The sequence below is a fragment of the Balaenoptera ricei genome, chromosome 7 (genome assembly GCF_028023285.1).
Source record: "Balaenoptera ricei isolate mBalRic1 chromosome 7, mBalRic1.hap2, whole genome shotgun sequence".
NCBI classification, from domain to species: Eukaryota; Metazoa; Chordata; class Mammalia; order Artiodactyla; family Balaenopteridae; genus Balaenoptera; species Balaenoptera ricei.
This window is the reverse complement of record NC_082645.1, coordinates 75,983,478-76,000,000: the sequence shown is the minus strand read 5'-3', so window position 1 is coordinate 76,000,000 and position 16,523 is coordinate 75,983,478. Positions and strand designations below refer to the sequence as shown.

The 16,523-nt window shown below is 37.2% G+C and overlaps 1 protein-coding gene across 1 annotated transcript in view; it reads right to left on the bottom strand.

Moving 5' to 3' along the window:
* Window positions 1–7,125: 7,125 nt before the first annotated feature.
* COL3A1 (collagen type III alpha 1 chain) overlaps window positions 7,126–16,523 on the bottom strand; it is a 38,508-nt gene continuing 29,110 nt past the window's right edge. The window contains exons 37-51 of the mRNA XM_059928321.1: window positions 16,095–16,148; window positions 15,759–15,812; window positions 15,403–15,564; window positions 15,179–15,286; window positions 14,112–14,219; window positions 13,377–13,430; window positions 13,181–13,288; window positions 12,647–12,700; window positions 12,152–12,259; window positions 11,802–11,855; window positions 11,598–11,705; window positions 10,434–10,728; window positions 9,639–9,826; window positions 9,015–9,257; window positions 7,126–8,259 (exon numbers count right to left, since the gene is read on the bottom strand). Of these exons, the coding sequence (XP_059784304.1) occupies window positions 8,113–8,259; window positions 9,015–9,257; window positions 9,639–9,826; window positions 10,434–10,728; window positions 11,598–11,705; window positions 11,802–11,855; window positions 12,152–12,259; window positions 12,647–12,700; window positions 13,181–13,288; window positions 13,377–13,430; window positions 14,112–14,219; window positions 15,179–15,286; window positions 15,403–15,564; window positions 15,759–15,812; window positions 16,095–16,148 (1,845 nt within the window). The 3' untranslated portion in view covers window positions 7,126–8,112. The remainder of the gene's footprint in view (window positions 8,260–9,014; window positions 9,258–9,638; window positions 9,827–10,433; window positions 10,729–11,597; window positions 11,706–11,801; window positions 11,856–12,151; window positions 12,260–12,646; window positions 12,701–13,180; window positions 13,289–13,376; window positions 13,431–14,111; window positions 14,220–15,178; window positions 15,287–15,402; window positions 15,565–15,758; window positions 15,813–16,094; window positions 16,149–16,523) is intronic.

Genomic DNA, 16,523 nt, shown 5'->3' with positions numbered 1-16,523 from the left:
AGCAATACTCAGGGAGAATTTTTACTGTGAGCGAGACTGACAACAGAGAGATTAGTTAGAACAAGTTTGGAGAAAAAGTAACAGGGACTGAGAAGTCAATGCCACTGAGGATGGAGAAAGAGAGATGGACTTGAAGGGATGGAAGAAATAGAATCAACAAAATCTGATGAAAGAGTGAGAGGGAGGGCTTCCCTGGTGGCGCAGTGGTTGAGAATCTGCCTGCTAATGCAGGGGACACGGGTTCGAGCCCTGGTCTGGGAAGATCCCACATGCCACGGAGCAGCTGGGCCCGTGAGCCACAACTACTGAGCCTGCGCGTCTGGAGCCTGTGCCCCGCGACGGGAGGGGCCGCGATAGTGAGAGGCCCGTGCACCGCGATGAAGAGCGGTCCCTGCACCGCGATGAAGAGTGGCCCCCACTTGCCTCAACTAGAGAAAGCCCTCGCATGAACCGAAGACCCAACACAGTCAAAAATAAAATAAATAAATAAATAAATAAATAAAGTAGCTATAAAAAAAAAAAAGAAAAGTGCTTTAAAAAAAAAAAAAAAAAAAAAGAGTGAGAGGGTGAGACAACAAGAGATTTAGGATCATTCTCAGGTTTCTGGCTTCTTAGGTACCTGGATGGAAGATGATGACATTTACTAACATGGGGAATAGAAAAGGAAACAGGCTGAGGATGTAACTGATGTGTGTATGGAGCATCTCTCTGGAGATAAAGTGGGTGTTATACCTAAAGATATGTGAGCCATCACATCAAGGAGTTGTTAGAGCTTTGGGTGGGAATGGGATCACTCAAGAAGGACGTCAAAGGAGAGTAGTGAGCCAGAACAGATCACTGGGAACCTCTGGAGTTTAAGGGGAAAAGAGAGAAAGGGGAAAGTTAGGAATATTATTTTTTAGTTGTAGGATCCCAAAACTTGGTTGTTAAAGGTAACCATGAACTTTGGAAAAGATTACCTGAAGCCTCCTTTGATGCAATAATGCAGTTTTTATTCTCATTTTTGCCCTTTCATGACTAAACTCAAGAAGACCAATAGAAAGAAATATGAAGAAAGATGAAAATTCTGGTTGAAAATCAATCTAAGCAAAGATACCCGTGAGACTGTTATAATAAGGATCCCTAAAGATGAAGTTGTACTAATTAAGCATAATCCTATACAACTTACACTTTTAATTCTCTGCTGGATTTGATTTTGATGCCATCAACAAACACCTCAAATGATATTTAATTCACATCGATGCCTTGCCATGGGACTATCTTACAAGTTAAAAACAAAAACAAAAACATGAAGAGTGCATTTATTTTTATCTAAGAATATGATTCACCACAATTTAAAGAGTGTGTAACAAAAGCCTACATATATAAGCAATTACGGTTAAATGCCATCAATACTACAAGAAATTGGTCTGCACATATGTGAAGTAAAAAATGTGGATTCAGATGGTAATAAATAGAGGAAGGTAGAAATGCAATGTGAACAATTTTCCCAAGAGTTGAAACTGTTATGCGATAGATCTTATAACGAAAGGCAGCTGGAGATACAGAATGACCACAGTTGTTAGTCACTTTAATGAGAAAAATGCAAAGAAATTGAAGACATCTGTAGTCCAAATGTAAGCCCTAAAGATTCAGATAGCAAGATGCAGTCCAAGCCCCTCCTTGAGACATCTGACAAGTTTCTCTGCATAATGCTGTGCCCTGTGGATTCTTACAGGCAGTTACAGCCTTCACTCCTTCAAATCTGTGCTCTTGCTGATGCCACTGACGACAGTTTCCAGGTGGTTTAAATTCAAGACAAGATTTGAAAATCAGACCCCAGTCATTTTTATCAGTAGCACAAATGATAACCCTCCTTCTGTTTAGTCTCCTCTCTCTCCTCATAACCCTCGAATTAATCACAACCTTAGCCTTCAAAATTAAACCCTCCTTTTCTTAAACCATTAAAAACCAAGGATGCCAAATCCAACTCTTGATGATGCTTTCTCCACATAACTCCTCCCACCACAGGCACACCATGCTGTCCTTTTCCCCTTTCCTTTGGAAGTTTTGCTCCCTAATGATTTCATTCTGGAGCCAGATGATTTCATCGACCATCTGTATCAGGGTACTTTCCAAATCTACTTAACTGCCCCTGACCTAGTATTCTCCAAACAGTCACACATTTTTTCATGTTCAGCTACCCTTCCAAAGGAATCACTGTCGTGGTGAACTGCCACGTAGAGAGCTGTGAGTAAGACTGGAGTTGTGTAACTTTCCGCTGAGTTCTTCTGTGTTAAATAGGAACATCTCTTGCCTGACTTCTGATGTCCTCCTTTTGCTGTCCCCATTGTCCCCTCTTAACCTAATTTTCCCAGCAACTATGTCTATACTCTGTGACTCATTCCTCAGTCTAGTCTTTGAAAATAAAGATGTTCTGATCCCTTGCCAAGGTTCTTCAGTCTCATCCTCTTCTTCCCTAAAATGTTGATTCATCTTTCTTTCTTCCACAGTAGGTATCTCTTCATCTTCTGTAAATCTGATGCTGTTTCACTACACTTCCCTTGACCTCAAGGCTCTCCTCAAGTAGCAGCCTTCCAATAGTGAAAACCTTTATATGGGTCTACATTGAGATGTAGATTAGGAAAAAAAAAAAAAGACAAAAACCTGTCACCTGGCTCTTCTATGCTTTCTGGTCCAGACTATACTTCCAGCCTTATCTCTTACACCACCACATGAAATCCATGCTTCATCTGAAACTGGGCTAATATAAGTTGCCAAATATACTTCACATAGCCTTTCCTGAGGACCTCCAAGCAGACATGACGGTTCCTTCCTTGGGCCTTTTTAAGTGCCTTGGATCTCTCTAATACAACTTACTACGTAGAGTCTTGTGACATTGTTATTTTCTAAATTTCATGGAATCTCATTCTCCTTGAACCTTTTTGAGCACTTGGTTCTGAGCCTTGCATTTAATAATTGCTCAGTAATGTTGTTGAAATAAATAGATTTAGGTAGCCTGGATTCTTCACTGTCCTGTGAGCATGGAATAATTATCCCTGCTTCGATTTCTCCTCTTTTTTTGTTTCTTACTCTAAAGTGGCTTTCTTTTTTTGCCACAATTTACCAAAATTATTCCCCTTCTTTATTACACAACTCAAGTTTTATCTTCTTAAAGACTTTTATGACAATGTAATCACCACTGGCTAATTCCTTTTCTCATCTACTACCTATATCTCAGATGGTTGGCCCAGCATAATTTAGCACTTAATTGTTCACCATCTGAAGGCTTTTGTACCATTTCATATGGGTTCAACTTATCTATTCTAGACAGCACATTCTTAACAAGGAGTGATCATGTGTTATATTTCACATGAGCATGGAGTAGGAGCTTCCAGTGGATCATGTGTTGCTCCACCCATAACCTCTCTTCAAAGCCAAAGCATCAGCTCCTGGGAATATCTGTTACTGAGGACTCACAGCCATGCCCCTCATTAAAACTTTCCTTCAATCACTAAGACTGCCTTACAGAAGGTTCTCCCACTCCCCACCCCTTCCAGGTTCTGGCCCAGAGTCAATGACCATCTGAGTCAAGGTTACACAGACCCATCACTCTTACTGTGAATTATAACAACTCTAAAGGGCCATCTCAGTTCCAGAGCTTCTTGTAGGATTTCCCAAAGCCTCGATGTCAGTTGCATGTGGGTCAGCTTCTCCTTCTGTCCAAACCTGACTTTCTGTATCTCCCGAGATGACTCCCCAGTAAATCTTCACATAAGTTGCCATAGAGTCTGTTTCCAGGGAACCCAATCTAAGACAGAGCTTAAATCTTTTTATTATTTCTCCCACCGATTTAATTATGAAATATCTCCTTTTCAAAATTGAAGCAAGTGTATCATTGCGTTTCCATCACCACTAAACTGGTGTGAAATATAGTAATCCCCATTTATAAACTTTATGGACTACATAGGGTAGCCTTTCTTCTATTAATGAATATCATGTTAGATATGGTTAAAAGATGCCAAAGTCATTTTGTGTATTTTAGTGAAATTTTAAAGGGAAATAGTTTTTGAACAAGATTTAAAGAGGTGAGAAGAAAAAGGAGGAAAAATATGATCAGATAAGAATTTGTGGGCTTCCCTGGTGGTGCAGCGGTTGAGAATCTGCCTGCTAATGTGGGGCACACGGGTTCGAGCCCTGGTCTGGGAGGATCCCACATGCCGCGGAGCAACTGGGCCCGTGAGCCACAACTACTGAGCCTGCGCGTCTGGAGCCTGTGCTCCGCAACAAGAGAGGCCGCGATAGTGAGAGGCCCGCGCACCGCGATGAAGAGTGGCCCCCACTTGCCGCAGCTAGAGAAAGCCCTCGCACAGAAACGAGGACCCAACACAGCCAAAAATAAATAAATAAATAAATAAATAAAAATGGTACTAGAAATTAATTTAAAAAAAAAAAGAATTTGTTTAAAAAAATATTGGCTATGGATGATTGCCTTTTTTTCTTTATGACATTAACTCAGCAAGTGATTCTTCAAAAATTTCTGAAAACCTTAGGTGTGGTAAATTGGGAAACATAAAGATTTAGGGAGAGCTTTCATGTATGCTCTGTCATATAAAATATTTTCACCAATGTTGTATCAAGCTCACTTAGTGAGTTATGATTCAATGGAGAGTTTTGCCTGAAAAGAAAATATTTTTCACAGTTTATGATTCACTTTTAAAAATAAGTACATTCCTCTAAGATAAAACTCAGACAAGTAAAATTTTAATATAAACTAGATAAAAGTACAATCACTTTGATGTTATTTCTAACTTTGGAGCCATTACTGCTATTTTTCTCTATGTTTTTCCTAATTATTAACAAAATAAAAAAAATTCTTATGGATAAAATGGTATTGTGTTAAATGAAATAAGCAGCATACAAAATTACAAGTGTATTTTGTCATAATTATGTCAGCATATACAACGAAGACTTTAAGGAAGTATCCACAGATGTGAGACATGGATAATTAATTTTTCTCCCTACTTTTCTCCATTTTCCAAAAATGCTGTTATGACTGCAAAAATTTCACCCTCAAGACCTATAAAATAAATTTTATAAATGAAATATTTTTTGCTTAAATGCCAGCTTGAAGATAAAGAGTTGTATTCAATTTTCCACCAACAAAGAGGTAAAAAAGTGATACTATAACTGTGAATTAGAAGATTTAATTACATCATTATTTGCCATCTATAGGACATAGGAATATTGATATAACCTCATGTGATCTTACTTTTTAAAATACGCAATTAGTGGCCTTGTAATACACCAACCCTAAGCATCCTTATCCTCTTAATATGCTATAATTTAAAAATTTAAACAGCAAACATTTTTATTCACACCTAGGTCACTACACTTTCCTGGTTTCCCTTTATTCCTACTCCATCTCCTTAGCTGCTTCATCCTCACTTCTCCAACCTGTAAATATTCAAATATCCCAGAATTCAGTTCTTATACAGTTTCTCCTTTCTTTCTATACTCAATTATTTAATGATTGTATCTACTTCCATGGATATAAAAGCCATATATATGCTGAAACTCCTAAATTAATTTTTCTAATCTAGACCTCTCTCTGACCTCCAGATTTATACCTAACTTCCAACTCAGCAAGTTTACTTAGATGATTGATAGGCATTCTAAATTTAACTCGCCCCATCTTGTTAAATCTTTTAGCTCCTCAAATCTTTTACCTTGATAGTCTCCTCCATCTCAGCTATTGGCAACTTTTCTCCCAGTTACTCAGGCCAAAACATTTGGATTCATGCAAACAACCTAAACCAACTTGGGCTGATTTAAGAAATGCAACTTATAGATTTTACTTGAAGTTCAGGGAAATTCAGAGCAAGTTATAGAACCCAGGTTCATAAAATGAACAGCTATGAAGGGAATGCTGACATTCAGAGCCATCTTCAAGATCACACCCCAGAAGCAGCCTGGTGAAACCAACGAGCTGGGCACTGAATGACATTTCTGGCACTACTGGCCAAATTTCTTTAGAAACCTGGCTATTACTGCCCTCACTACAGCTATGACCACCACCATTCTCCTTACTTCTGTGCATCATTGTTGAAGTAAGCAGAATAATAGCTCCCAAATGTGTCCACATCCTAAGCCCTGGATCCTGGGAATATGTTATATTACATGGCAAGGCAAGGAGGAATTAAGATTGCAGATGGAATTAAGGTTGTTAATCAACTAACCTAAAAATGGGGAAGTTATCCTGAATTATCTAGTTGGGGGCAGGGCTGATGTAGTTAAAAGAGTCCTTATAAATGAAAGATGAGGCAGGAGAGCCAATGTCAGAGTGATGCAATGTGAGAAAGACTTGACCAAATATTGCTGGCTTTGAATATGTCTAAAATGAAACTGCAAGGAATTTAATTTCTAATGCATAACACAAATAGACTCAGATAGATAGATAGATGATAGATAGATAGATAATATTTCTGAAAATATGCACAAGAAACTGCTAACATTGGTTGCCTCTAGCTTGGAGGATAAGTAGACTAAGAGTCTTGACATTTGACTGATGGAATTTTTATTTTTGAAAGGATTATTATTATTAATTATATAGAGTGAATACATTTCAAACTATAAAGTCAGGTATGCAAGACGATGCTATTTTCATTTGCAGTAACTAAAAGATTAATAACTTGTTGATGGAGAAGGGGCTGACTCAAGAGGGAAATGAGGCAGTGTTTAGAGGTGGTAGAAAAAGCCTAAGCTTGCAACTGTTCTTAATATTAATGTCTGTTTTGCCAGACCCTGCTTACTTCCTTCTAAATTACCAGCAATTTCCTCCCTGATTACTACCACTTTGGAGACTCCCTAATTTACTATGTTACTATTTCCAGGGATTGTGTCATATAGAAGCCCTCAGTTTTCAATATGCCCCAAGGAGTTCCACTAAATATGATCTAAAAATCTGCAAGATTCCCCATTGCGCATTATCTCTGTTCCCAGCATGAGTTATATCATCTCATATTCCTGAAAGTCATTGCATTATTAAGCCAGAGAGCTAGGATTCAATATGCTTTTTTCAAGAAAAATCACTAGATTGTAAACTTGCATTTTTTAAATCTATGAAAAGTTGACAAAAACCAGGAATGTTTATTATGATATTTTATTATGAGTGTCTGTAAGAAAAAAAAGATCAACAACCACATACAAGCTTACAAAGTTTAATTTCAACACATTCTCTGTTATTGTGACAAAAGCAGCCCCAAAATTTGTTTTTTGTTTTTGTTGTTGACTTTTACAGGTTGCAGAGAAAGGGTCCCCGGCAGTGACACACGAGGAAATCTTTTTGACCGGAGACATGTACAGATGGTGTACATCTGTGTTTTGAACGTAAGGCAACAATTCTGACCTAGAGTTTTAAAAGTGAAAGTACATTAGCACCAGAACATGTGTCTTTAAAGTCTTGCCAAATATTGGTAATCTTGACCAGCAATGACAAGAAAAAGGAAAAGCACCTTTAAAAGCAGTTGATATTCAAGATTAAAATAATTATGGCTTCAAAAATATTTCTTTAAATTCTTGTACTACACTCTACTCTTTTTCTTTTAACCAATATTTTAGGAACTTAATCAGTGAAATTTATAAGTTTTGGTATTTTATACAATTTTTTTCATCTTATGGGGCTTATAGAATTCATCTGTGTTTCTGACCAGGTTGAGGTAGTTGAAACAGGAAGGTCTTTTCTAATTTCATGTTTGACTATTTCAGAAGAAAGGTTATCTTTTGATGGTAAGCACTGTCATTGCTCTGCAAATGGGCTAGGATTCAAAGAATGTAACACAGTGTTATTAGAAGAGTGTTGAAGTTTATTTATTATAGCACCACTGAGACATTTTGAAATTGGAATTGGTAAAAAAATAGAACAAAAAGCATTTGAACTGTATTTGGTGTAACAGCAAAAAAAAAAAAAAAAAAAAAAAGTATTCTTTTTTGGTCAAATTACACTTTTTCCAAAAATTTTGGAAATAAATAACTTGAACTTAGTTGGTCACTTGTACTGGTTGACAAGATTAGAACAAGAGGAACACATATGGAGTGTGAAACTTTTTGCTGGGATTTCAGATAGAGTTTGGTTTATAAAAAGCAAACAGGGCCAACGTCCACACCAAATTCTTGATCAGGACCACCAATATCGAAGGGTGCAATATCTACAATAGGTAGTCTGACGGCCTTGCGTGTTCGATATTCGAAGACTGTTTTGCCCCATTCCCCAGTGTGTTTCTGTAAAAAAGAGCAAAAAAAAAAAAAAAGTAAGTGATCATGACATTACAATTACTTAGACAGTTTCTGTGTTTGACGAAGTTAAAAAAAAAAAATTTTGTTGAAGGGAGTTGCCAACTTGCCACGTACATTATCTTCCATACATCTGAGACCTGCTCCAGTTCAAAGTGAGAATCCTCCCAGTTGATAAACCATATTGTTAACCAAAAGCCTTATAGGGCTTTAGGGTAAACCCAACAAGGAGATTGCCACAGGCCAGTCCATTCTCAGAAACCTTGGTTCTGGTCATTGTTACCAGGTATAGAGCTGGTTTACTAAGAAGTGGATAGGTCTCTCACATTGGAATCTGTTAATATTAGAAGTGAATTCTCCTTCTGTTCATAAATGATAATAACAAATGATTGATTTAAAGTTAACCTTTAAAATTAAAAAGAGATTTTAGATTGAGTCCGTATGATGGCAATTATGTAGAGTGGATAGTAACTGTCTAAATTATCTGGCAAAGTTTATATCATGGATTTAAATTTCAATTGCTTTCACATCAGCTGGTTTTCACCTGGAGGTTGAGAAGGTATGCTCATTTTTTGTGTGATTTAACCTTCCCTGGAATGAATCAGTAGATTCAATATAACTCACACCAAATGCCATCTTTTGTTCACCCTCATTATTTTTATTCCTTCTTTTCAAAGTAGCATGATTAAATGAGAAATGCTAAGCTCATTATGATGCATGCTTATAAAAATGCTGTTACTTACCGTGCAACCATCCTCCAGAACTGAGTAGGTGAATTTGCCATTTCCTTCAGCCTTGAATTCGCCTTCATTTGAGCCCATCAGCCTCAAGGCTTTCTTCACATTCCCACTGGCATGATCCATGTATGCAATGCTATTCTTGCAGTGATATGTGATGTTTTGGGAGGCCTGGCTGGAGAGAAGTCGGAGGAATGCCAGCTGGACATCGAGGACATCTTCAGGAAGTTCAGGATTGCCATAGCTAAACTGTGATAGGGAACAAATAAGGCTGGTCAAACATTTTAGCTGCAATTATACATAAGGGATTCATGCAGTGTAGTATGGTCATTGTAATATAAGTTGTTCATATATTTTATGTATGACTATGTCTTTATTGTATGTATAACATACAATGCTAGAGTAAAGAAGATCTTAAGAATTGAAGAAAAGTTGGTAACTTACGAAGAATAATTTAATCTAGTTTAGCTTTTGAGAGACAAGTTATAAAAGTAGTTACCTGAGTATATAAAATTTTTCACTTTTCTATTTATTAACTAAATTTGTTTTGTGATGAACAAATGGGAGGAACAAAACAGTCAGGTAAGTAGAGATGGATTAGTTAAAGAAAAATGGTATATCTTTTCTTACCTGAAAACCACCATCCATGGATTCTCCAAACCAAACATGTTTCTTCTCAGCAGCAGAATTTGTCCACCAGTTCTTACGTGGAATAGTCAAAGGACTGGCATTTATGCACGTTTCCCCAGTTTCCATGTTACAGTATACTTTAATAGCGTCCATCTTGCAACCTTGGTTAGGATCAACCCAATATTCTCCTGAATAGTCACAAAAAGGACAATGGAATTGGTTATAATATCCAGTAATGGGATTTGGACCAAAATGATTTTGTAAGGCATTCATAATGTTGACTGCTAATGTATTTGTATTTTATGTATTTGTACTTTTATAGTGTAGCAGAATAGAGGAACTTTTAGATTGCTTCTTAATTTGAAAACATTGATAATTAGATTTATTGTAAAAATTGTTTCAATAAATAAATGTTGCAATAATTAAATTACAAATTATGTCTGCATCAAATTACAAACACAGTGATATACGTTGTTTATCACTCAAACAACTTTGTGATGATATGAAAAGACATGCCAAACTATAATTTGTATTAAAATTTCTGTAAAACTGTCTTTAGATTTTCCTACGTTTGGCATATTTTGAATTTACATTACAGTTTAAGTACACCTACAAAATTCATGTTTTCTTACTCAGAATATCAAGGAATTTCAATTCAACTAACATTCTTTAAGTACTGTCTCTGCTATATAATGTTTTCTATTCCCAGTAAAATTTTCATTTCCCCTAAATTCTAATATAAGCAGTTTTCTCTGTTATCCTGTTGCCATGAGTGTGAAAGATTCCCCAGCGTACCACTCTTGAGTTCAGGATGGCAGAATTTCAGGTCTCTGCAGTTCCGAGCAGGGTTTTTACGAGAACCATCAGGACTAAGGAGGCTTTCTATTTGTCCATTGACTGATTTGAGTGACGTCATAATCTCGTCGGTGTTGATTTTGTAATCCATTGGTTCATCTCCATAATATGGGGCAAAACCCCCAGATTTTTCACCTCCAATGCCAGTGATGGCAGCAACCCCACCACCACAGCATGGACCAGGGGCACCAGGGGGCCCAGGAGGGCCTGGTTGTCCTGGGTGGCCTGGGGAGCCCTAGGAAGGGTAAGAGCATACATCACTGAGGGGCACTTGTTCGGTATCCACTGAAAAAAATATGTTGCTAGCCCCCCAAAATGCATTCCAAACAATTGATATATTGTGTCATAGTAATTGTTTCAGTAAAAGTTTATTTGGCTTGTTTTGTGATCAAATATTAACCAATTTATAACTATAATTCATTGTTATGACACTTAGTGTGTTCCAGTGTGTAAGAAGAATTGGTGTTGGAACACACATTTTACTCTCTCGTGTTTCCTTCTGTATAAATGATGTAAGCAATTCTAATGCTGACATGACAGAGGGGTTATGATCAGGAAACTTAGATTCTGATCCCAACTTTGGAATCTAACTTTGTGTTTTTTGGGGCTAACCACTTAACTTATTTGTGTTTTAATTGTGTAACTTGTGGGGATAATAGCTTTTCTTCTGTTTACTCCAGAAGTGTGGGATAGGAATGTATTAGGAATGATGATATCAGTAGCAAAACAGGAGACATGGAAGCCGTTTGAGAAGTGGAATGTACTTTATACTTGTAAATCATTAAGATTATCATAATTGTGAGATCTCTAATATGAGATCAGCTCTGGCAGAGTTCATCTTATTAATTGGGCTATGTCTTTATTCTGATATAACTGTTACCTGATAAACTGTAAGAAAGGTTTTTTTCTCCCTGTCATTATAGTGTGATGAGAAAGTCTTCATGTGGTGGAGAATGTCTTAAAGTCATTGTTCAGGTCCTAAATTAGGTTTGGTAATTGCATTGTGTTTAACTCACTATCTCAGTTTTAAAATATTGTAAAGTGTTTCTGAAAATGTGAAAATTAAAGCAAATTAAATACACATATTTATAAGTGATATCTTACCTCAGATCCTCTTTCGCCTCTGTTACCTCGAGGCCCTGGTGGTCCGATGGGACCAGGGTGTCCACTTGTTCCATCTTTGCCAGGGGGCCCACTGGGTCCAACAGGTCCCTAAGAAATTATCATGATATCACAATGCTAGAATATTTTCCTGCAGTGCTAACATTTTAAAATATGGACCTTCCAATATCTTTCTGTGGTACGTACTCTGGGGCCTGCAGGTCCTGGACTACCGACTGCACCTTGGTGACCAGAGGGACCCTGAAAGGAAAGGAAGGTGAATATGAGTGAAGACTTTAAAAAGGCTTAGGACACTGTATGTTCAAGATCAGATCAAGAAACATAGGGATCATGATAAAATATGATTTCCTTTTCCTTTAATATCCCCATTGTCTCATGCCAACTACTATTTCAAATAAGCCCTCAAATCCATTTCTAATCTCTTTTAGCATAGACTTTCACAGATGAACATTTTTCTATCATTGGTCTCGAAGATTTGCCTATCTCATTAGTTAAAATGCATTGAGGGGATTTTCTAACAAAATGGATACACTTACCGGGGAACCTGGGGTACCTGGGTTACCAGGGAATCCGCGATGTCCTTTGATGCCATTAGTACCACGTTCACCCGTTTCACCTTTGTCACCACGTGGGCCTTGGGGACCCTTCACAAACACATTTCGAGTTAAGGTCATACACACATACACATCGGAAAAACAAAATAGGATTTATAACAATTAAGTCCATTTTATAACATTTTACAAGCTAGAAATCTCATCAACAAACACTGCATACTTGGAACGATAAAGATTGTTCTTGTGGTTGTTTTGATCTTGGACTGAGAATTGTATGGAGCCCCAATAATTGATGTGTAATCTCATAGCCCCAAGGAACTTTTAGATCCTAAATTGCTTTCTATATCATCAAAGGAAAGTTTAAATTTGGTTCCATAGTTATGTACTTAGTCATCCCTTTTTGCTGAGCATGCCAGAAAATAGAATATTTCCTACATTGTAGAACTAGTTAAAAAAAAAAAAAAAAAAAAGACTTACAGGAGGACCTCTTGAACCAACAGGACCTGGGGCACCAGAAGGACCAGCAGGGCCCTAAAATAAAAATAAACAAATGAACATGCACAGGGAAGTGTTTATTTATTGATACAGTTTTGTTTTACTTAAACGTTAATAATTTCATTGTGAGGGAATAATGATATGTTTGCTATTATTGAAAGTTAGTATTATTTTCTCCTTAAAAATCCTTTACCTGTTTACAGCTTTACCAGGGGGTCTGAATAGGAAAGCTCAGAAAACCCTGTTAATTCAACCTTATATTGACCAAGTGGATATACACTTGGCGTGATTAATACCATTTTGAATATTAATAATGAATTCTTCATTGACTACTGCCAGAAATTCTCATATATCTTTATTACCACAGTTGCCTAAGGACTGACTAGCATACAAAACTGTGAAACAATTGAGAGTAGATCTTTTGGTTGGCAGATATGACATTCTATTTTCTACCTACTGAGCTCCTTATTGAGGAAAATAGATAAGTAGGGAAAGATGAAGTTCATGAGAACTCACAGTTTCTCCTCTGTCACCACTCTTTCCAGCTGCACCGACAGGGCCAGGCGGGCCTGGATGACCAGGAGCACCAGGGGGGCCAGGAGAGCCATTTTCACCACGGTCACCCTGTGGACAAGTTCACAGTTCCAAAATCGATCTGATCAGCAGCTATTGTTTTAATTACACAAACCTATTGTACATGTGCCTGTTATACCTTGCTACCAGGAGATCCATCTCGGCCTGGCAGACCATCTGATCCAGGGTTTCCCTGATTAAAGAAAAAAAAAAGAGGAAGAAATGAAATCAAATTCTTTGGAACCATTTAAATACCATCTAAGCCATGCATTCTCAATGGGAAAAATATCATCCTAAAGAGGATAAAATTGGTTCTTGGGAGTGAAAAATCTTAGATATGACAATGGGTGTGGCCCTGCAAGGAGTGACAATACCTAAACAGATATGCAGTATATCTATGGTGCTAAAGTTTCACAGGGTGAGAGAGCAAGAAGTGACTAGGAAAAAAAGTCTAAAAAGGAGCCTTGGGGGAGAAATAATAAATAACATCTTGACACACTGTAATTTAAGCTGATAATGGAAATCTACATTTTAAGGAAAGACTAATCACAGATAACATGCAGAATATTTTTACCCAGAAGGAATGTTGTAAATTGGGGCTCTCCCTATCCCCAACTTTTTTCTCATTTAGCTAAAGATCATATTCTTTTCCATTAATGATCATTCATTGGGTAAATACTAAAGAACATGAACATTTAAGGCTATTCTAAGTTGTAATAGAAAGAATATCTACTACTAGAGAAAGAAGGAGAACTTTGGCTTGTGGCAATATTTATACTTTTAGACCCAAAGTAGGGCCCAATTTGACCCTTGCTTAAATAAATTATCAAATACTACCCTGCTTATTGTGTATTTTCTAAGAACTAGTACTTACATCTCTTCCAGGTTCACCAGCTGCACCAGCCAGACCAGGAAGACCCTGGGCTCCAGGAGGACCACGTTCTCCATTGAGACCACTAGCTCCTGGTTTCCCATTTTCACCCTGTGTACAAAAGAATAAAATAAATTTGTGTTTTAACCTAAGAAATCAATTAATGTGATATTATCAGCTGTCTTTATTTCCCAATTTCTATAGAATTTGTTCCTAAAACTATCCCTGCCATAGGGGAAAAGCTTTGGGGAAGCAAGCTTCTTGTCTTTTCTAACTTGCCCAGTGAACCTGGATACCAAAAGGTTGAGTAATTACATTGAGTCTCATATTAGAATACATCCTAATATGAGGTACATAAATAGACATGGCTATTGTAAGAAAAATATAATGATGAGCCATCATGAAACTATAGGTTTGTGGTACCCATTAGAATTAGGTTATATTGAACATTTGGCTCTATTTAGAGAATACATACATTTATTGGAAATGTTCATATAAATTGACTAGACTTAAATATTATATTGTAATTTCACTACAATCGTATATGACATTTAGTTTAAAGAGGTGCTCAGAGTGAAAAACGGTGTGTCCTAATAAAATACGATTTTATTACCCTATTTGCTAAATAAATATTTAAGACGTTAAGCACTAGGATGTTATAGTAATATCAGTGAAAGAAAGTCAGGAGTATAAAATGAATTGAGTTGATGGATAATTGGTATCAATTAAAGGCTTTCATAGGTCTATAACCTGACATTATTTCCTGCTTCAAGACTGACAGTCAGCAAACTGAAGAATGCTGACAGGTTTCCTAACAGGTATTTGAGATGACAAGATATTTTTCTGTGATATCAATCTATTTGTTTTGATGTTCAAGGCCAGTCTATTATGTGCATTGTTTTTGTGTTCCAGAGACTTTTAGTAATATGCATGCTTCCTGAAAATTTGAAAATATCAAGAATTTGCATCTAATTACAGGAAAACTTGATCATTACATACTTGCTATGTTTATGTGATGTCTGAAGACTATCAAAGGAAGCGAGAGTCCAGTGAAAGATAGCTATACTCACCTTGAGGCCCTGTGGGCCGGGGCTGCCCCTACTACCTGGCATGCCTGGTGGGCCTGCAAGACCTCGTGCTCCAGCAATCCCTGCAAGTCCAAGTGGGCCTGGAACTCCCTGTTGTGACAGATAATGAAATCTTAGCTATTATTTATGTGACTATGTTTTCCTCTGTTGGATTTGTGATTGAAAATAAAGCTACTGTCAATCAATAGAGCAAAGAAACCACTCACCGGAAGGCCCTGGGAGCCAGGTGGTCCCTTCTCACCCGGCTGGCCAGCATCACCCTTTGGTCCAGACACCCCAGGGCTGCCAGGAGCACCATTACTACCAGCTGGACCTGTGGGGCCATCTTTGCCTGGAGGACCACTGGGGCCTGGGGGGCCTGGGTTACCCTACAAAGAAATGTTTGAAATTTGAATATTTTATAATGAACAAGTAATTTTTTCCCCTCTTTTACCTGCATTCAAATAATTTTATACGGGGTTTAATACTAAGAGAAGTAGCAATGGATAATTTTCTCACCCTATGTATATATGAATGCTCTTTATGGAATATATGGTTAAAAAATACTTTAAAAAGTTCTTACATTATTGCCAGGAGGACCAGGAAGACCACGACCACCAGGGAAGCCAGCAGCACCCTGTGAAATTATAAATATATTTTTGATGTCAAAAATCAAGGAAAACAAATAATTAACCACTAAAAACAAATATAAATTGTAAGAAATGTGGTAGGACCTGCATTCTACTCCGGGATCGCTTATGGTTTGTTTTTTCCTCTTGGAATTTACATATAACTCACATATGAATGAGTGATTATAATTTTATACTCCCTTTAGGGATCTAGTGCTTTCAAAGCAGTTTTTATACAGATTGATATTACTTAATGCTTTTCAATAATAGTTAAGAGGATCATTACTTACAGGACCACCAGGACTGCCACGTTCGCCTTTGACACCTGCGGGACCAGGGGAACCCTATGTGGAAGGGAGATGGAAATGGTTTATAAGAATAGCACCAAAATCAAAATTTGGGAAAAGCATTAAGCCTTTGAAAGTCAGTAACTCTACTTATCATGATAATCATCTTGTAATACATACAATCATTATGTTGTACATCTTAAACTTATACAATACAATGTTATATGTCAATTATATCTCAGTAGAACTGGGGGAAAAACATTACTACAGAAATGAGAAGCTACATCAAGAAAAACAAAAACAAATCCAGTAACTCTATGAGGACATTAAAATAACTTGACTGAGGTCATATCTAGATTGTTGGAGTCAAGCGTCAAACTCAGAACTGTATTCCTAGGAAAACTGTACCCTTGTCACCATGACAAGCTCTCT